Genomic DNA, 21294 nt, shown 5'->3' with positions numbered 1-21294 from the left:
GAAATAAATTACAAAATTATTATATTACACATTAAATTGTTTTCATGAATTTTTGATGATTTGTTAAAACAAATATTTGGTAATATGTTATCTGGAAAATTAAGTGAGAATTAATGCGAGTAATTATAAGTATTTATTTGTTCTGTCGAGTAATTATCTGTTCATTTTGTTGTAACATTAATGTAGCAGTTTTACTAGTGATCCATTTTACTTATTGTTTTCCCTACTCTTTTTATCTCATAACATTTAGACGAGATCGCAGAACATGACATGAAGACATTCGAATTTAAAATAGTATTAATTATAAAGCATATTGGCCTTTTATTACAACATATTTTGTTTAGAAAGATATTATTATTATGAATATTATTATTGAAGTTAACTAATAATGAAATATGAATACTAATAGTATACATGTATACATATAAATATATACATACATACATATATATATATATATATATATATATATATATGTATATATATATGTATGTATATATAAAGAAAATCTGATTTTGATATACATATATATAAATACATGCAATTAATGTTCCATTTTAGTGTTACTTCTAATTTTGCAATCATAATAATTATAGTTATAATTACACAAATTTTTATAACGAACGCAACTTATTGTAGGAACCATTAATTACTTAATATAATTCAAGAAAAATAATATATGTGATACAGGTGATTTTTATCATCTTTAAATTGTACCATCACGATGCACGTGCTAATTTGATATAAATTGTTGTAACAACTGGCGAATTTTGATTCCATGTATCTTTTGTAAATTGAAAAAAATTTTTGACATATCTTCCACATATTATATTTAACTTTATAATAGATGAGAAAACATAATCGTAATTGTGATGAGTAATGATAACTTATGTGCAGTCGCACTATTTCTTGTGTAAGAATCGATTACGTGAATCTTCCATCCCATGTTTGGATGAGTAAACGAATTGTAATAAACCAAGTCGGGCCATGATGAATTCGGACTCACTGTTAAAATGCCACCGTCTCCTATGAATATAATCATTTTTATAACTAAGATTCATCTTTATGGTAATAAAAACACGAGTATTTCGAAAGTTTAATCAGTTTAAATTTGTGTGACGTGAGATAAAAGTTTGAAATTACGTTCGATAAATCGGAAACAGTCGAGAAACAGTCTTTACCTGGCTCGCAGATTTGCATGAGAGTTCTATTGAATTTTTTAAATGATGGAAAAGAATCATCCAGTCTTCTGTCTCGACCGTTATGCTTACTTAAACAAAGTGGTCCAACTGAAAAATAATCAAATTCGTAATAAATATATAATTTACATAAACACCCCAATAAACACTGTTATATTCATATTATAAAAAGCTATAAAAAAAGTTATAAGTATTATATAAAAGTATTATTAATAAGTCATTAATAAATTGTAATTTTCCATTTTTAAATGTATCATAATATAACATATACCATATGTTATTACATTTTAAATGTGGTCAACGAGCGACAGAATCCTACCGTGGCAACGATATGTAGACGAGAAAAATATGTGAGGTGCAAGTAAATGGATCGGGAATTAAACCCGAGCCTTTCGCTTTCCGGGCAATTGCTTTAGACCACTGAGCTATCCGGATTTCACACCTAATGCTATTTTTTAACACAGTGAAATTCAGAGCGATGTTGATATTTTGCTCGATGGATGCAATGATGATTGCCATGGAGGATCCTTGAAAAAGTCGCTCGCTGGCCAAATAAGTGCCAGTATTAGAGGTATTCGCGCGCATTGCATGTTGACTTCCGACTGGCCTTCCGTAAGAAACAGAATATTTGTCATATAATAAAGTTGATAATTAAATAAATAAAATAAATTATATATATTTAATTTATAAAATTCGGAATTTAATTTCTATAGAAATTTTGATTTTTCATTTCAAATAAACACTAAATAAACTATTTCCAATTTATTCACCCAATTTTCAATAATCTGTTAATATTCTGAATTACTGGGATTGCATTAGAAATTAAACTGACAAAAAAAAATGATATATTTTGGATCTTATTTTAGTATCCGTCCCTTCTAAATTTTATATCTATTTTATAGTGAAAAATTGAGAGAATATAAATCAATTAATTTTGATTTCACCGCATAGCGTCAAGCAAAGAAATACACATATAACAATATTATACTGCAATAATATTCTGTTACATTGTTGTAATACTGTAATATAATACGTATAATATATTACAGTATTATATCATATATATAACTTGCCTTATTTGTTATTTCTACATTATATTTATATAACAAATAGTGTTTACTGAGGTATAAGAGGGAGAGTGAATAAATCTACCAACCCGCGGTTGGTCGCGGTCGGCCTCTTCTAGTAAACTCAACTCCAGCTAACACTCTAATCTTGCTTTGCGCAAGATCGCTGAGCGTATCGTATCCTCCGTGAGGATCATCGGTTATTATTAAAGGATGATACAGGTTTGCACTGTGCGGATTATTTCCGCCATAAACGCGAAAGCTGTACGTTAATCCGCGTCGTAAGTACAACTCAGGTATCAGCGCACCTTCGATGTACCAGGCAAGACCTACCGATGGTTTTCCTGTAAATAAAAACTTTATTAATTTAATGTATTGTAAAACAACGAGTCTAAAAGGATCAGAAAATTTATACCCGTGATTCCTTGATATCCTTTTTTTCCTCCGGAGGGTCCAATAGTTGCTCGAAAAGTTCGGACGCTTCTGTCGATTATTTCTGTTTTCTGCCAAGGTTCTCTAAAAAGAGAATAAGAAACGTGATTAAAATAAAAAAATCGCAATTCGATTATAAAATAAAGAAACGTTTTAAATTCTTCGTACTTCTGAGAGAGTTTATTGCTGATTTCTGTAAAATCGATGCAGGTATTCTCTGCTTCTTTACGATTTAATTCGAGTAAAACGTCGCCTCTTGGATACAAATCGTGAAAGCTCGGTTCATTATTAATTTTATCGAGTCTGCCCAAAGCCCAAATCACATATACTGGTTTATCTATGGGGAATTCTTTGTCTCCGGAATCGGCTATAAAAATAAAATTATATATATACAATATGTTTGTATGTGAGAAATGTGTTAGCTGCCGTATAACTCACATGAAATAAGTGTACGCCTATACGTGATGATATTGATACCATTCTCTCTTACCGCGGTGTAGAGCTGATTGTTGTCCAAACCGCCAAAAAGCTCGTCTCTGCAAACGCCTTTGTATTGACCGAGAACTTTTCCACACTGAAATCATTCAGATACTTATATCGTCTATCGCTTTTTTTTCTTGCTTTTTTTCACATTAAACAACTTTACGCACTGGCGCCTTTGCTGTAATATTGTAATCCGTAGCATATCCACGGGTATCGTCCATATACGCGATGGCTACGTCTGCACCTTCCATTTGACTCGAGTTCTCCGAACCGGACAACCCAAAAGCCATGTACTCATCTTCGGCTGAAAACGTGAAAATAATTAAAATTTATTCTCACATATAATAATTAATACATCTATCTATAATTTACGTTAATATACGTACCGACTTGACCTACCAATTGGATGGTAATCTGCGGACCAAAGATTTCCCAGGCAACTTGATATCGCTTATGTAGCTGAACGCAATTCGGAAGAGATTGCGTTTGCTTGATAATTTTTATCAACGACGGCGGTACATTGAGTCCATCGGGTATAATAACGGAACCATAATTCGATTTAGTTTTTACGTCAAAAATACTCAGCCAATCTATGTTAAAAACCGTCATATCGCCTGGCAATTCTAATATGATGTCTTCGTTATTGTATGCTCTAAGAGAATCCATGCTAAAAAGTAGAAAAAAAGTGTTCTTTCTACATTTTAAGATACGCGCTTTGAATACAATAATTATCAATTATCAAATGTTTGCGCAAAAAATATGTGTATTTTAGTAGATTTTTAGAAATTATAATATTCTCTATTATTTCTCTCTTACTATCCGTATTCATCGGGTACTTTGTGGCCCTTGCTAGATGGTTGCGGACCAAGACCGACCCAGAAATACGTATCTACACCTTGCCCATCGTAGAAGAATTGTGGTATGCTGATAGTTTTTGAATCCAAAATCACAATGGGTTCTGATGAGACATTGTGAGATCTTTTCGACAGCTGTGATATCTTTTGAGGCGCGGGTGGATCAAATTCTTCGGGTACGTACACATCACCGAAGGTATTCTAAAGTTGGAAAAAATTGTTTTAGACAACTAAACCGATACTAGACTTTAATGTCTCCTAGCACAAACATTTTGAAACGATATTAATTATATCCGATAATAAACGATAATAACTATATTATGATAATGTGGTAATATTCATCATTTAATTAAAAATGTTATCAAAATAATACAGCATCTAAATGTGTAGGCAAGAATAGAACAAGTAATTTATTAGATACTTTGAATATTTTGTATTTAAAATAATTTATATTTTATAAATGTATCTAATTTTCGCTATTTATAAATGTATCTAATTTTATTATTGCTTTTACAATAGATATTAGTGCTAAATGTGAAATAATAATAGCATGAAATCATAATACGTTCATAATATTGCTCTTAAAATTTATACCTACTTGACTTTGTAAATCGTACACTGCAAACCATTTGATATCCGTTATTTTTTTATTATCCGGAAGAACGAGTGTAAAATCCCGATTGAAATACCGATCCAATATATTTGTCCTGAAAAATAAGCAATTATTAAGATTTAGCACTGAGTGATTTGTAATTGAATTTAATTTCGAGATTTCCTTTTAATATTTAAAAAATACAGCTTACTTGCCCCACTCATCGGGGACTATAAATCCTTGCGGGCCTGGTCTATTCGATGCTCCTGCCCAGAAAAACGTGTCGGCTCCATTACCATCATAATTAAAGGACGTCAACAATAAGGTATACTGATCCACAGCCCAAACATCACCAGAAACTTGATGATGATACGGATTTAATTTTCCCAAATATTTTCCCTTATATTCTTCATTATTTTCTTGTGCATAAGCTGTCGACATTGTAATATTTATTAGACTTAATAAAAATACTTGTTAAATATGATAGTCTAAGATATGGACATTTAAGAGATTGACAGCATTTGTTAAAAGAAAATATATATAAAAATAAATAAATATATATATATATATAAAATGAAAAAAAAAAAAATATATATATATATATATATATAAATTAATTCAAATTCTTTAATATAAATTGTAAAACTATGAAACTCAATAACATGTTTAGTTTATATATTTTAACAAAATAAAATTTGAAAAAAAATGTACTATAATTGTATTTATCTTAATAATTTATCTATATATATTTTCAAATGTATTTAATGTAATCTATTCGCTCGAAAAAACTCTGACATAGTTTTCAAATAAATTGCCTCTGAATAATTCAAATGCTATTCTCTAGATTTCTATAATTTGCATAAGAAAGCTCGTTTTTTGGAAAATATTGATGTCGAATTAAATGTGTGAATGATGTTTTTCAGGGAGATATCGATGCTGGATGGAGCAATGTCTTTGGCGCTTAGTCATTTTTTATTTGATTTTTTCACAAATTCTCTCTCAAATCATTTCGCAAATTCTTATTTTCGTACACGATATAAGATCGATAATTACCGTAAGAAAATAGCAAACATCCTAGAAGCGTCACGAGAGCACTCTCCGTTCTTTTCGTTTTCATTCGCCATCGCTTCATCTTTCCCTTGCTCTCAAATGCGCGAAAACATGTCACTGACTTTTATCGAAAGATGACTAAGAAACCGAGAGATCATAAACTGACGGAACGGATGAATGATCGGCGAATTATGTGCAACTCGTAGCTCTTGTTCAATGCTCATAATCAGACGATTCCGAGCAAAGTCAATGATACATGAACGAGTATCCGATATGGTGTCACGGTTAACGGTTGGCGATCGCGAATAACGGTGATGCCTTGGATTCTGTATATCACGGTGAATTCACCGAGAAAAGTATATTCCTCTGACACGTTGTCGTCTCTCGTAGCGGAAACGCGACTAGAAAACCGAATCGGCCTTCACGGAACGTGGTTCCACGCAAACTACGAGCGATTGTACATTCTCCGAGAGAAAGTATGCGCTTGCTTGGGAACACCGGGGACCAATCGACGTTAAAACAAATCTGCTCCAAACGGTCGCGGTCATTGTCGTCTTCCTGGAATCCAGTTCGAGCAATGGCGAGGATAGATCAGAAAGATATCCTTCCGATGAAACTTGGATTAGTCATATTTTCAGGATTTCCCACGATATTTTATATCCCATTGTTCCACCATACTTTATGTCTCCTATTAAGAAAATTTAATAGATATGAAATAGATATAATTAGTACGATTATGTTGATATTTCGTAAATTACAGTATCACGTTTTGACATCCGAGATTCATAATCAACTACAAAACGTGCCATCAGACTCGAAAATTATTCTGTATAATATTCTTTGCAATTGTTACAATATTTTGTTAATAATCAGATTAATTTAGAGAGAAGATTAATTTGTTCGAGAAAAAATTGTTCATATAATCGCGTATAAATATGTACATATATAATTATATAATATTTATTCATATTTATTTGTTGTTAAATACTAAAGTACAATTTAATTATAAAATTTCGAGAGCATTTTCTTTTCTTGAGATTCAAAGTCCTTGCAGTTTTTCGAAATTTTTGCCAATTTCTCTTGTTTTCCAAAGTGAGAAGTATTCCATCTTGAAATGGTCGGAAAAATAGAAAGTTCTGTCCCAATTAGCTGCGTTGCGTTACACTTTTCGCATCTAGAATGAAAATGTTTACTCGCGATTTCGAAGAAATACAAGCAAAAAAATATTTAACAAAGATAAAATAGTAGTTAAAAGAAAAGTCGACAATAGATTATTTTTTAAATATTGGAAAAGATATAAAAATAGATGTTTTGCATTGATGTGTGCAGTTTTAATTTTTCAAATTCTTTTTTTTCTAGATACATTAATGTAATATCTCGAAATCTTACAAATATAAAATAAATTCTATTTGTAAGAAAAATAAATTCCGATTAAATTGTTCAAATTTATTTCAACGTTTGAATGTATGTATATGTCTTCTTTTTTTGCGTATGTATGACCGTTTGATCGATTAGCGTCGAGCATAATATTTCGGTTGTCAGTTCTCGCATATAAGACATTGCATCGCGTTACCTGATTGATAATTATGATATTGTCGATATTCGAAACAACGAAAGACGGATTGATCAAACTGATATACGTGACTACAAAAGCCATCAAGAATTATGTGATAAAAATGTAAGTTCACCGTTTCGTCTACGATATATTTTCGATTGCGTTATAATGAAAACGTTATTCTGAAACTTATTTTCTCACTTGCTGCGATTACCATATCGCAAATATTCTGAATAATCGAGAAAGATCAGATAAAAATATTCCAATCATTGAGTAAAATATCGATATTACATGTATTGATGAATACCGAGATAATACTCACATTCTTTGTACAAATAGAATTAATTATCTTTCAGAAAACATATATTACAAATATATTACGGATGATTAGATTAAAAAGAAAGAAAAAAATTAATTTAAATTAAAAAAACAGAAGATTTTCACACACAGGATCATATTATATGATGATAGAACTATTAATGAAATCTGTAGCATAAAAATTATTACAGCTCATGAAAGTGACAGATAGTAGTCATAAAAGAAAAGAAATAACACTTAAATTATTAATAATGTGTCCTCTGGAAAATACATGTACTTTCTAAGAATTCATTTTTAAAAGTTTTATTTCATATGTAATAAAAAAGTGTTATGATATACTACAAGATTCAGGTACTACGCAACAACTATTCTTATTTTAAAGCATCCATTTTTTGATCAATTATATATATATATTTATATGAATGATATGTTTCACTATGTAAAGATTTTGTTAAACTATATGTATCGTATAAACATGAGTTATTACTATTAATATTATTTATGTTTCAGTCCTATCAATATTTTTGTATTAAAAAATAAAAGAGAGATAATATTTCAGATCATTTCTCTAATGAATATGTTTCTTGTATCTATAATATATAAAGCATCTAAAACATAAAAAGATTCGATAATTTTTTGTACTATTTAGTCATGTTGTGTTCTTAAAGATAAATTAATTAATGATAAAATTATGCATATGTAGTTTTAACACGTCAAATAAAAGATCAGATTTGATCTTTGTGATATATATTCCATAATTATAAATAGATCATTTAAATTTTAGAACACTCTTCTCTAACATATAACTTTACTGAAGAAAACACGCAATATTGTAATTTTAACATAATGGCTTGAGGTAATATAATTAATGTATAAAATGCATGTTTTTAATTTTTCAATTGAATATTTTAAAATTTTCCTATTTAAAAATAGGTGTTCATAAAAAAATTGAGATAAGTACATATAATATTAAGAACTATCTCTGAGACTTTATTAAAATTCACTTATTTTTTAATTATTTAGATGCACAAGATATAACTCATTTTTATAGAATGTAATAGTTTTGATAAAATTGTTTAGATATAAAATGTTATTAAACTAACAATAATTAATAAGAGTAAAACAAAGCATTCGTTATAACTTAAAGTAATATAATGAATATATGTACTGCAAAATATGCTATTTTATTTAATTGAATTTTAAATAGATAAAGTGTCAATTTCATGTATGCAAGAATTATGTACAGAATAATAAAAATTTCAATAAAAGTCTCCAAGATAGCTCTGTTTATATATTTATGAAAGTGAAAAGGCACTCTACATAAGTAACTCCTAAGAATTTTACAAATTCGATATAACGCTGACACTTTGAGACAAATCTACTTGGCCTCTCAAAACTTTTTGCTGCAATCTCTTGCAAAAAATTTTTGCCATAAGTTTATTTCGGCGTGCCTCTTCTTGTCGTTCCTGCTGTTGTCGTTTGAATCGCACTTCATTCAATCGGAGATACCGTTTGCGTAACCGCTCCTTCATCTCCTCGTCAGTAATTTTTCGTTGTGCGGAAACTAACATACGATAAAAAGAAAAAATTGTGAAATATATGTTATGCTATAATTTCCAAATTAATTTGGCTGTAAATGTAAATTATTAATTTTAGAAATGTATAATATAGTTACCTGTTGGCTTTCGTATCGGTGTGGATTTATTGATAGTAGATGTACTAGCCATTGCCAATAATTGTATCCTCTTCTCCTTTCTCAATTCCCGCAATTGGCATATTTCCAATAAATATTGTCGGCGTGTTTCCGCATTGCCCACAAACTCGGGATTGTTTCTAGATAAATAATCCTGAAATTGGTTTGACTGTCAGGAATCCGAAAAATCTATGATATTTCATCTTCGAAATCAAACAATAATTTTTCGGGATATTCTATTGAACATTATAAATAGAAAAATTATTTCATTCAAGCGACGAGTTTAGAAATTGAGTTTCTCGTCTACTAAATTTCATCAAATTTCTTACCTGCAATGTACTTTGATGAGTATTCTTGTTATTCCTTTTCATATCACAAGCACAGGCATCAAATTTTGCTGCGCTCGAAGGATGCTTGGAAACTTTTGGCATTATTGGAATGATATCCGAGGTTTCATTTTTCAACGTGTTCTCCTTTGTAAACGACACCTCGTACGCAACAGCTTTGGGATACATTTGATGGCAGCCACATTTTCTGATATTTTGATACGCGGTACCACACGCGCGACAATGTTGGGAATTTCCTTCCGTTTTATTAATACCGGCATTATCTGCGATATTTGGTTTCGATGCGTAATTTTTGTACGTTTTGACGGTATCTTTGATCGCTTGATTATTATTACAGGAGCAAGCCTCGTTACAATTGCATTTTAATACGCTATTTTGTACTTTACGTTGTTGAACTATGCCAGCGTCTTGCAAACTATCGGAATAGATTTGCTTTCGCATTTGATGCTCTGCTAAACGGCACTCGAAATGGTACAAACCATTATTGTCCATTTTACCATTCGAGTGACAATATTCACACAATGATCCTGCCATTGTGATTTCCCGATTTCGACGTGTAACGCGATCGTTGACACAATCGCAAATCCTTCCAGTGTCATTTTGTTCGTCATGATTCAAGTCACATTTCTTCTGGTTCTCTACGTTACAGTTTTGTCGGGATTTGCCGATGATTTTCCTATCTGCATCCTTCATAGGAACATTGACATCGCATTCGCACGCATTCATGTGGGTCCTCGACGTTTGGCTATTTGATTCCGAGATATTTTCATGCGTGCAGGAGAGATTCCTTTGACATACCCCACAAACATTACTGACATCCGCGACGGGCTTCTGTTCGGAGCACAATGCACATGTAAATAGTGATCGTTTTTCGGCAGTTCGTTTGGCTTCAATCGTGCTCGAAACACACTTATTATCATTAATGGACGAACAAGTGCCACTACGAGTGCAACTACATTTCGACTTGGACGCGTTGATTTGATTCTTAGCCTCTTTCTGTTTCTGTTGGATGACAGTTGGATGACTTTGCGATGCGCGATGACACTTGGATTCCGCGGCGTCGTCGCTCGCGTAATTCGTCTGCGTCTGATGCGAGACGATCGGCGCGTCTCCTTTACGCGATCTGATGGAGGCTGCATCGGAATCCGAATTCTGATTGCACCGCGTGCACGTACGGCCGGTATTGTGTGTTTGGCACGATTGGTCTCTGCATTTTGCGCCATTCTGATAACATGGCTTCTGAGAGTTCATGTACCTCGCGTCTAATTCGATCGATGATTCGATCGGTGTCGAAGACATTTCGCGAAGTAACGTTTGTACACCGACAGCTACGCGCTTTGTCATGGATCTCTGCGTTTTGGACGCGGACACAATCTCGCCTCCGGTCTTCGAATGGGCACTGGCTAAATTCGTCGCCGTTTGCGTGCAACTGTTACGTTTCATGATCCTCTGAATTATGTTATCACTCGCAGCTTCGCGCGTCGCCAAGTTGCAATGAGACGACCACGGTTCGTTCATGGAATCCTCCCGTAGATCGGATATACTTCTAAAAGCATAAGATTAAAATAGAGTAAAATTATGATACATTTCGTATTTACATTCCGTATTTATATAGAATGTCCCATTTTAATCGATCACTCCGAATAACTCTTTTAATTTTGATTGTAGAAAAAAATGTTTCAGACAAAAGTTATATGGCTTGAAGGGGGACATAAGATGGTGTCATTACTTTGACATTGAAGAGTCACCTGAAGGTCACGTGAAGGTCACATCCAACTTTTTAAATGGGACACCCTATATGCTTTTGCATATTCTTATAGCTCATCTCGAGAGCTTTCCAAAACACTATAATTAAGTTAGTTTTCATTAAGTACTTTCCGAGTTATGAGGCTTGAAATCGTTTCTTAATTTTACATAAATCGTAAAATATCTTGTAAAATATTCATTTTTCGATTATCCTACCTCAATACTTTTATGTACAAAATAATGAGAGGAATCCATTGGTGTAAAGAAAACACATAATTGTTTCGAAGAAAAAATATGTAATTTGCATTTAATAATTCCATATTTTTTTTTTAAAACAATTGTTTTTTCCTTTACACCAATTGATTCCTCTCATTATTTTGTACATAAAAGTATTAAGGTAAGATAATCGAAAAATAAATATTTTACTAAATATTTTACGGTTTATGTAAAATTAAGAAATGATTTCAAGTTGGATGTGACCTTCACGTGATCTTCAGGTGACTCTTCAATGTCAAAGTAATGACACCATCTTATATTCCCCTTCAAACCATACAACTTTTATCTGAAACATTTTTTTCTACAATTAAATTAAAAAAGTTATTCGGGGTGATCGATTAAAATGGAACACCCTGTATTATAGAGTATAAATATGTCGCTTTACCCGTGTACGGTGTCCACATGTTCTCGTCTGATTATCGCCGTTTGCTTCGATTTGAGATTCGCCAATTTAGGTTTCCTTGGCGAGGATTTCGGTCTCTCCAATCGTCTGGGCTGTTCTAGCAATCTATTGACAAAGAAAATATAATGATATAAATATTCTATTTTGTAAAAAAAAGAGAAAGACTCGTCTAACATTTGACAAAGAGATTATTAAAATACGAAACATACTTTTTCAAGTTACAGAGGTGGCTGATCTCATTCGTAATCCAAATCAGTTGATTTCTCTTCTCCATTTCAGCGTAATTAACGAGTTTAGAATCACCGGACTCGGACATGCTGCACTTCTTCAATTCAAAGTGTCTCTCCGACGAGGTAGTCGGCAATCTCCAGTCGGTATTATTATCCGTATTATTATTAGATTCGAGTGAGTTCCTTCTATTGTTGACGACGGCGTCTAATAAGATTCTATTGTGATCCGGGAGTATACTGTTGGTCGTGGTCGACTCCCGATGCGGCAGTTTACAGTTCTCCTTGAAGCAAAATATGTCATTGACTTTAGCATTTTTATGATTGCGCTGAGGTACGAAGCATTCGGAACTCTCGCTCTTATCGGGATCTGTTGGCGTGTTGCTGCTGCGTTGACAGTCATCGGTTCTCAGTCCTAGACGCGCTTTCCTACCATCCATCTCCGTTCTATCTGTATGTCGGTCGAACTTGTCGCTATTACTACTTCCCAAAGCGACTTCCTTTATAACATCGCTGGTGGTTCCTACAGATTTCTGCATCGATATATCCTTCTTCTGCAAGTTCCACTCATCCGAGGACTCGGTGGTGCTATGCTTGTTCGTCAAAGCCTGAAGCAACTCGGATCGGTAAACCTTATTCCTCGCATCATCCGGATTCCAGGGAACGTTGTCCTCCAAATTATGCTCAATTTTATCGTCCGTGTATTTTGCGGTGACGAGCCGCTTGATCACGTGCTGTATCAGTCTTTTCTTAACTTGCTTATCGCATTTGTTGGCATCGACGAGGCTCTTGAGGATGTTGACGCTTCTCTCCAAGTCCCGGACCAAGCTATCCGAATCTCCCCATAGCTTGTCGTTAACGCTGGAACTGCTGTTTGGCAAAGTCGAATTCGATCTACCGGTATCCGAGGACACGTGGCTATCCCTACCGTTTGGAACATTTGCATAAGTGTGCCCTGGAAAGTATTCGAAACTGTTGGCTCTCCCGGATACGTTCTCCGCCTCATCGGGCTGCGGTGTTATCGAGGTCGACGCGTTCTGCGAAATTTCCGAGCTACTCCGATGTCTTTGAACGTCCTTGGCGTTTGTATCGACCTCATCCGTGGGACGCGAAGCGTTTTCGCATTTCTTTGTATTTTTAATCTTATACGTACCATTGGACTTTTTCAAAATAGAATGTATCGCTTGTAAATTAGGATCTTTCTCTAACAACGATGGTTTGCTTTCGTCGAGATCTGAAACTTGAATGGCAACGGATTCCTGAGAGCATACGTCTGGACTTGTCTGTATTACTTTATCACAAGTGGCAGGTTTATTCACTATGGTAGCGATGGAGGACGTAGAATTAAAGATTAGAGGCAGCACAGATTTTCTTTCCTTAGCGTGCAAGTTTAGTTCGCTCTGACTTCTCTTCAAAGAGGATTTTGACGACGACGCGGGTATCACGTTCATCGACATGCTTTTCTGCAACGGTGAACTCGACGGACGTGTAACTTCTTTGCGTTTCGAATTTACGATTCTTCTCTCCATCGTCGGATATTTCACCAGTGGCGTCTTGAACGACGACGTAGGGGTATCTAAATTGTGTACTTCCCTTTTTGTAGACCTTAACGTAGTTTTCGATTCTACAGCGTCATTCGCGACGCATTTCTCCTGCGATTTTATATCATCTCCCGTGATAATGCCGGGCAAATGGTTCTTGACAATAGGTGTGATCTCTATTTCGCTCTCCGAACCCGAGACATTCGCTACCAACGGCGTTGAATTTGCGTCAGGCACGGTCGACGACTTCGAACCGCCATGAGCCCCCGTATTCTTCCCCGATTGCATCCCGGATTCGGTGGTACCTTCCGGATCTAGCCGTAAAGCGGCCGAGCATCCTCGCGCCAGTGCCATACGTTCTATGGTGCTTAATCTCTTGTCGTCTCGCTTGTTATGAGCGAGCGAATTGAAGTAACCGACATCGGCGCCGCTGTCCCACTCCAGCGGTTTGTGAGACGCCACGCTGGAGGTCGGGGAAGATATCTTTCTATCGTTCACCTCCGGGAACTTCTCTTGGCTCTCATTCTTCTCCTCGTGTATCGTTTCCGGCGTGAGATTGTGCTTGAAATCTGGCGACGACGTTCCAAGATCTGTCAAGGTTTCAACGTACCTGGATGAAACATCCGTATTAGAGGACTGTCCGATCAGCGGAGGCCTTACCCACCTACGTCTCTCTCTCGGGACATAAGACCTTAGATTATACTCCTCTCCGATACAGTCCTGCCTATTCGGGCCCACCTGTGCGCTCAGTTCGTACACGCTGCAGTAGTAGTTAACAGCCTCCTGCGGAGTATTCGACACGGGTAGCGAGAAATACTGATCCAGATTCGCGTCACGGGAGTATTTGCGATAATATTCCATTACCTGCGCGGAGAGTCTCTTCTTGGCTAGATTCGCCCCGAGCTTCACCGGTTCCGGTGGAGAGCCGCATTTCTCGCGCGCTTCCGTCAGACGCTTCCGCTCGTCGTCGCCGATGACTGCGAGGTCCCTCGAGCAACCGCCCTCGTAGCTTGATTCAGAATCGTATTCCATGCTACTGGCTCGCGCATCCTCTCCTCTCTTACATCCTCGGCCGCCGCGAGACGAGCTTCACTCGAGCGCTTTCAATTGGGTCACCGGGTGCATTCTCGACGATCGAAGAGAGGCCAGGCATATTTATATATCGCGCTTTTCAACGCTGATGGAAGGGCGGGGGACTGGGCTGGCCGAAGAGAAGAGAGAAGCCGTGGCAGCAGATGTAAACAAACAAGCTATCGAGCTCGATTTCAATCATCAACAGCGATTGTGGCTGTAAATTGTCATCGAGAAACACAGATATCGATATGATACCGTAGATATTGATAAAGGAACACACTAGAACCTTTCGAAGTGGATGTAGACGCGTCAGTTTCAAACGACGCGTATTTGTGGTTTATAACCTACGAGCTTCCGTCATCGATAATAGACGCGCACCAACGCTCCTGAATGGCTGTGTTCCTATATTTACTGCCATTACTGAAAATCTATAGTTTACGTCACGTATGCTATAGATTTTTTGCACTGGCAGTTTATATCGGAACGCAGCCAATAGATGGGCGCTTATTTTTGCGCATGCGCGACGATGGCGGTCACGTATTACGTCACAGTTTTGGCGGGAACTAACAGAAAATGGGTTTTAAATAATTATATAAATAAATAAATTAATCGATATAATTTGTAAATTTTTTTTTCTATATGTTTCATATTTTAAATTAATTTTTCAAAAATTCTGCATGTCTTTTAAAAATAATTAAAGTACCCTAACAGCACACATGTCCGAAAGATGTCCAAAGGATATCCATAGGATATCTCGATATCCTATGGATATCCTTTGGACATCTTTCGGACATGTGTGCTGTTAGGGTAGGGAGAATCATTGAACTACATTCAATGTATTCTACAAGTAAAATTAAAAATCTTAATATATAAATGGGATTATAATAGTTTTTGAATTATAAGTGATTAAAGTTAGCTGATAATATTAAAATTGAGAAAAAATAATATATCAAATAAATAATACATCAAAAAAATAATATATCAAAAAAATAATATATCAAAAAATAATATATCAATAAATAATATATAAAAAAATAAATAAAAAAAAATAAAAAAATAATAGCAAATATATAAAATTAAAAAATGTTTGAATTTTTGCAAAAATTTACGCACATAAATGTGTATATATAATACCTCTCTGTTTCTCAATACAAATATAATTTTTGTAAACAAATCACAATTCACAATAAAATTCAGAGTTTGAGCTATTTAATTTCATATATATTTGTTGCGATATATTTGTTCATATTTATTTCCCCTTTAGTTAAAATAAAGTATTTTGATACTTAAAAGAATTTATATTTGAAAGAGTTTAAAAGACAAAATGGAGTATCCATTTATGACGGAAAACTATAAATATATGTATGCAAAAATTTATATGTGTAAATTTTAAATTGATCAATTTTAACATTAAATTCAGCGACTGAAAGTGCTCTCTCGTTCTTAAACAATTTGAATAAATTAAATTCAATCTTTTTGATATAATGTTCAATCATTTAATTCGCAACTGTTTCGTAATAGACCCCTTATTCAATCAAAAATTTTTTATAGTCTATATATAGATTTTTTTCCACGAACTTTTTCCAGGAGCTTATTTTGTTTGATACAAGTGCAACAATTATTGTTTGATACAAGTGTAACAATTATTGTTTGATACAAGTGCGTAACAATTTATATAATACCCATACATCAGAAAACATTGCAGCAACATTGCGGCAATAGTATAATGTTATAAATTGCAATATTGCTTAAAAGAAATATTTAAAAAAAGGGTATTTTTCATATAATAATAGACTCGCGACTCTTCGTTGCAGTCGTTAAAAATCTTTTATTTGTTTCTCAAAGAATCCGTCCGCGCCCGTAGCAATTACAAAACGGCTTTCACGGCAGGCACAGCTTTCGGGATCCCGTCGCGATTCGATGGGATCGACGCGACTCGACAGAATCCCGTAACGCTGTCTTATTTAAGAATCCCTATCCTCCGTCAATACGGAGCTGTATACACGTGACATAAAGTTATTACGCTTACACGCTATTTATGTATATATGTATAAGATGTACATACTTCTTTTTTTTTTGTATTTATTAGTATATAGCTGTGTTCTCTCTTAGCCCTGACAAAATACGTAATATAGTAAAATATATGAAAAACTGCTATAGGCCGAAGTCGTACGCGGTGTCATACACATGCAAGCGTCACTGTAGATAAGAATCGTATTTTCTTCCACTAAGACACGTCAAACGTCTAGCGAAAAATAATGATAAATAGAAAATTTAAACTTATTTGTAAAATCTTAAAAGAATATATACTTAAAATTGGCAAAATTAAGTCTAGATTTCCTATATTAATTTCCTCAACTTTTTAAAAATATTGAAGTATCAGACAATTGATTGTACACAGAATCCTCCGCGAGTCTTCTGGTGATTTTGTGCATTTCACGAGATATATCTTCTTATATCTCTTGTTTTAGATTGTCGAAAGAGATGCGAAAATGCATGATTCTCATCTTCTCTCATCTCTTTCTTTGCCAACCTGTTTTTCGCGATCCTTATCCGCGTTGCATCGACACCACCGCGAGACCTCGTAAAAAATCGCTCATCACAATCTGGTTTCTTTTTCTCTCCATGCACACACGTACGCGATACGCAGCGACGAATTCCTGTTCCTTTCTGCCTCGCTAATATTTTCATAGTCAACCATTAAAGAGACTCTGAAGAAAAATATATAAGATTTTCCAAAAGTATAGGACGAAATTTTAACTGGAAAATATTACTATTATATCTATTTACAGTTCGAGATTTGATTTGATGACATCACCCTTGCGTTGTGAATAAATTAGTAATCACAGAAATAATTTATAATTAATAATTTATAATTAATTTATAATTAATGCAATTTCAAAAGTTTTACGGAATTTTTCGCAGGTCGTTGGAGTTGGAAATCGCCGTCGTTGTATCCGCGAATGTATCCTAACTTACAAGGAATATCATGTTGATCATCATCATCATCACATCATCATCATCATCATCATGACCAAACGCTGATGCACAGCAATTGCCACCTTTGCAGGTCCCAATTGCTTCGATAGTTCGCTCGATCAGCGCTTAATCAGCTCGCAATCACAGCACTTTACTCACATCTTTCATCTACTTTTGACGAAAATCACATTTACAAATGCCTCGCGCGACAGAAGACAAAAATTCACGATACAAAGGTACTCTGCATCTATGTCGGCAGAAATACAATTAGCGATCTATCTCCATATATATATATATATATATATATATATATATATATATAATTTATTTATTGATTTATCGGATTAGTTGTATGATGGCTAGATCGAGAATTAAAAGCGTCGAGAGTGATAGATTGATGAAAGTTAATTTCGTGGAATGTTTTTAGGATCTTTTTATCTTTCTCTCTCTCTCTCTCTCTCTTACTTTTTCATCGATATAAATCGTATCGAAGCGCGGTCAGAATATATGAAAAAATGCAAACTTGGTAAACTTTACTCGGCGTGTGGGTGTTTCGCAAAAAAAAAAATTTTTCGTGACAAAGTTATAGTATCTTCCCAACAAACGGGGAAACAGGAACTTAGAACGAGTGATTTTTAGAAACTCGTTTTAATTCGGTTGTTATAATTGTTCTTCTTTCTTTATATTCCTTTATTATATTTTTATACGAGATCGAAATTGAAGCTATCTGTGGAAGAAGAACATTAGATGAAAATGAATTGTATGAACAAAAGAGATCTAAATCCCTTCCCGAAAGAGAGTGTATTTATTTATATTTTAAATATATTGTACTTTTAATTGGAAAGAAAATAATAATCGAAATAATATGTATATTTTTCTTGTGAAACATATTTTTATCCATTAAAAATATCTTTAACATCCGAGAGAATAAAGGTACTTTAAATTAAATTTTTTTTTCAATTAATAAACCATTCCCCGAAAAAAGAATATTTTGCACTATATGTATATCTTTTTTCCAGATGATTTTAATCAATATTTTAGCTGAACATTGTCAGTTTGAAAGTCACAGTCTATGGAAAGAAGTTGACATTTTCAATCATTCGAACAAGCTCGATTACTCGAACGCTTTGACAGTTTTATAATTATAATTATAATTTTCTTAAGAATTATTATATTCTTTGACGAAATTGCAATCGACCTTTGCATAGCGAAATTTACTAGACTGCGCGATATTTACGTTTTAAATTTTCAATGTTAAAGCTATCTTTAGCAATATAAAGCGCGCTTTATAGTTAGAAAACACAGCTTTAATGACAATTATCGTTTAATAGAGATTAATTTCCTATCAAATAGAATGCCCAACGCAATAGAATGCGATTAAAATCTTTATCAATTAGAATCGCAATGCGATAACAATTAAATTGCTATTAAATTTGACTTAAAATTTACTAAAAAGCTTAAGATTAAGCTTAATTCAAAGCCCTTTAATTATTAACCAATGTTATATGGGTCTATAATTGGGCTCCTTGATAAAATTTCGTAGAATAAATACAATGCCAAAGAATCATCACAAGAAGTTGAAATATTTTTCCTAGCACGGGAACATACATTCTATTAATCTATCATACATTCAATTCTTTGAAGAATTTACGCATTTTAGACGATTTTTTTCTCATTAATAGCAATAGGACATATTATAAAAAAAGAAAGAAAAGAAAAAAAATGACAATACTTTTGTACAGATTGATTACGGGATCATTTCATCGCTTTGCGACGCCGGTTGCAACTTGCTGTTTCTTAGATTAAGAACGAGTCGGTACGATCTATTTCTCATTCAGGCTTACACTGTCTTCTATTTTATATTAATTACATTGTTGATCGGAAATACTAAAGGCACCTAATGTTTCGCTGGATGCTGTTTGCGCTGCTTATTGCCAATTAAAAGACAAATACAGCCGAGATCAACCGCGACGGAAATTCTCCGTTTCTTCTACCCACACTTCATTCTACTCTTCTTCTAATCTTTTCGCGCTTATAGCGAAGCTTCATAGTGTAAGAAACGAGATTAAATTAATTTCGCAAAATCTCAGTTACAAAAGTAAAATATGTAAGAAACTGGAGAAATTCCGTCTTCGCTTGAAGTCTACACAACATTCGCGAATGCTATTTTTCGAAGCGTAACAGCAAATCGGGACTGATTCTAAAACATCGTGAGACCATATTCTAGTCGATCGATGAAGACGATTCACAGTCCGCTTCGTTAATATTGAATGATTGACTCTCGAGACTCGATTATACGATTTTCCGGAGCCTCTACATCTCTGATTTAACCTTCTATTCTTTTTCGCGAAAAAAAAAAAACACTATAACGAGTTATTCTAAAGGACAAAATCTACACTCATTCACTTCATGCTAATTATAGACTTTCATTTCATGAAATACACTGAAACACTCTACAAATCATGTATCAATTGTAAAAAAAAAGGAAAAAAATTGATGAAAAATATTCAAATATTATTTTCTTTCACAAAACTGTTTTCACTGGGAGATAATTGTATTTGTACCGTTTGTTCTTTTTTCCTTTTTTTTTCTTTCAAAAACATCTGTGCATTTCCTTACAATGATGATATAAAATTGATTTGTGTAATTGATTATCGTGTAAAAATCGCGACGCAAGTAATAGTAACGCAATAAAGTGACGCAGAGAAAGGATCAGGATACATGTGGAGGACTTTCCAATTGATCGAGGTTCATTAATCGTCTCCCGAGAGTGTATCGCGGAAGATGGATATCCAATATATGTATAAATTATTAATAATTTTTCTAAGAATCTTTATATGAAACTGTGCTAATTATGCATCGCGCATCGGAGCCTGCGGACTCGTGTCTTCTGTTTAATCTCGTTGCAGAAAACGAGCGGTGGGTTCCTCAACGACGTTGTCGAAACGTAAGAGGTAGAAAAATTCACGTGTAGCGCGCATCGCGTGTCCATTTGATTCAGTACAGTAACGAGAATGCAATTTAACCCTTGGACACAAAGGAAAGGAAGGGGAAAGCTCGAAGCATTTCCGAGATTAAATTCTTCTTCTGAATAATATTTCAAAGAAGAAAATCCCTCAACAATGTATCTGATCGAGTCTCGCTCACTTTTTTTATTTTTTGACTTTTATAAACTTTTCTTCGAATATTTGTGCATCCAGGGATTAAGAAGCTGTTCAATGATACACAAGCGCTGCACACGCATATACATCTCGTCATATATTTGCATCTATTTTTTATCCAACAATATTCAAACAATCTCGGAAGAAAAGATAAAAAATGTCTGAAAAGTGCGAGAGGAAAAAATCTGTTAATTATCGACGCGATAAAAGAGCAAACGGGATAACAGCGCCTTTTAAATTAATTTTGTCACATTATATATTTTTTTCGCATCATTAATGCAACGATTGCGAAAGAAG

At 34.0% G+C, this 21294-nt stretch overlaps 2 protein-coding genes across 5 annotated transcripts; both read right to left on the bottom strand.

The window, feature by feature from the left end:
• Window positions 1–556: 556 nt before the first annotated feature.
• On the bottom strand, window positions 557–6206 carry LOC105253435 (protein Skeletor, isoforms B/C). Its single transcript, XM_011261489.3, has 12 exons — window positions 5681–6206; window positions 4839–5058; window positions 4634–4742; window positions 3998–4236; window positions 3568–3848; window positions 3349–3485; window positions 3137–3272; window positions 2867–3065; window positions 2682–2782; window positions 2356–2610; window positions 1182–1289; window positions 557–1026 (listed from the first exon to the last, which is right to left on the bottom strand). Exons 1-12 carry the CDS (start codon window positions 5757–5759, stop codon window positions 839–841), a joined length of 2052 nt encoding a protein of 683 aa, XP_011259791.1. The 5' UTR covers window positions 5760–6206; the 3' UTR covers window positions 557–838.
• Window positions 6207–8742: 2536 nt separating this feature from the next.
• On the bottom strand, window positions 8743–15238 carry LOC105253433. Of its 4 annotated transcripts, none has more exons than XM_011261486.3 (6): window positions 14648–15238; window positions 12225–14566; window positions 11998–12120; window positions 9573–11136; window positions 9226–9397; window positions 8743–9114 (listed from the first exon to the last, which is right to left on the bottom strand). In XM_011261486.3, exons 1-6 carry the CDS (start codon window positions 14813–14815, stop codon window positions 8891–8893), a joined length of 4593 nt encoding a protein of 1530 aa, XP_011259788.1. In that variant the 5' UTR covers window positions 14816–15238; the 3' UTR covers window positions 8743–8890. The 4 variants fall into 4 exon arrangements, with proteins under 4 accessions (XP_011259788.1, XP_011259790.1, XP_011259787.1 ...); XM_011261488.3 differs by lacking the exon at window positions 14648–15238 and having other exon boundaries at window positions 12225–14373; window positions 14448–14637; XM_011261485.3 differs by having other exon boundaries at window positions 12225–15238.
• Window positions 15239–21294: the final 6056 nt, after the last annotated feature.

The sequence above is a fragment of the Camponotus floridanus genome, unplaced genomic scaffold (genome assembly GCF_003227725.1).
Source record: "Camponotus floridanus strain SB8 unplaced genomic scaffold, Cflo_v7.5 scaffold38, whole genome shotgun sequence".
In the NCBI taxonomy this organism is placed as follows: Eukaryota; Metazoa; Arthropoda; class Insecta; order Hymenoptera; family Formicidae; genus Camponotus; species Camponotus floridanus.
Note: the sequence above shows the minus strand (reverse complement) of the source record. Positions and strands in the feature narration are given on the sequence as shown.

Coding starts and splice junctions, on each gene's coding strand:
- LOC105253435 (XM_011261489.3), bottom strand. CDS start 5,759: ATGAAGCGATGGCGAATGAAAACGAAAAGAACGGAGAGTGCTCTCGTG. Junction 4,743..4,838: donor GTCCCCGATGAGTGGGGCAA/GTAAGCTGTATT, acceptor CTTATTTTTCAG/GACAAATATATTGGATCGGT. Junction 4,237..4,633: donor TGTACGATTTACAAAGTCAA/GTAGGTATAAAT, acceptor TTCCAACTTTAG/AATACCTTCGGTGATGTGTA.
- LOC105253433 (XM_011261485.3), bottom strand. CDS start 14,815: ATGGAATACGATTCTGAATCAAGCTACGAGGGCGGTTGCTCGAGGGAC. Junction 12,121..12,224: donor CACCTCTGTAACTTGAAAAA/GTATGTTTCGTA, acceptor CTTTGTCAATAG/ATTGCTAGAACAGCCCAGAC. Junction 9,398..9,572: donor CTCATCAAAGTACATTGCAG/GTAAGAAATTTG, acceptor AACCAATTTCAG/GATTATTTATCTAGAAACAA.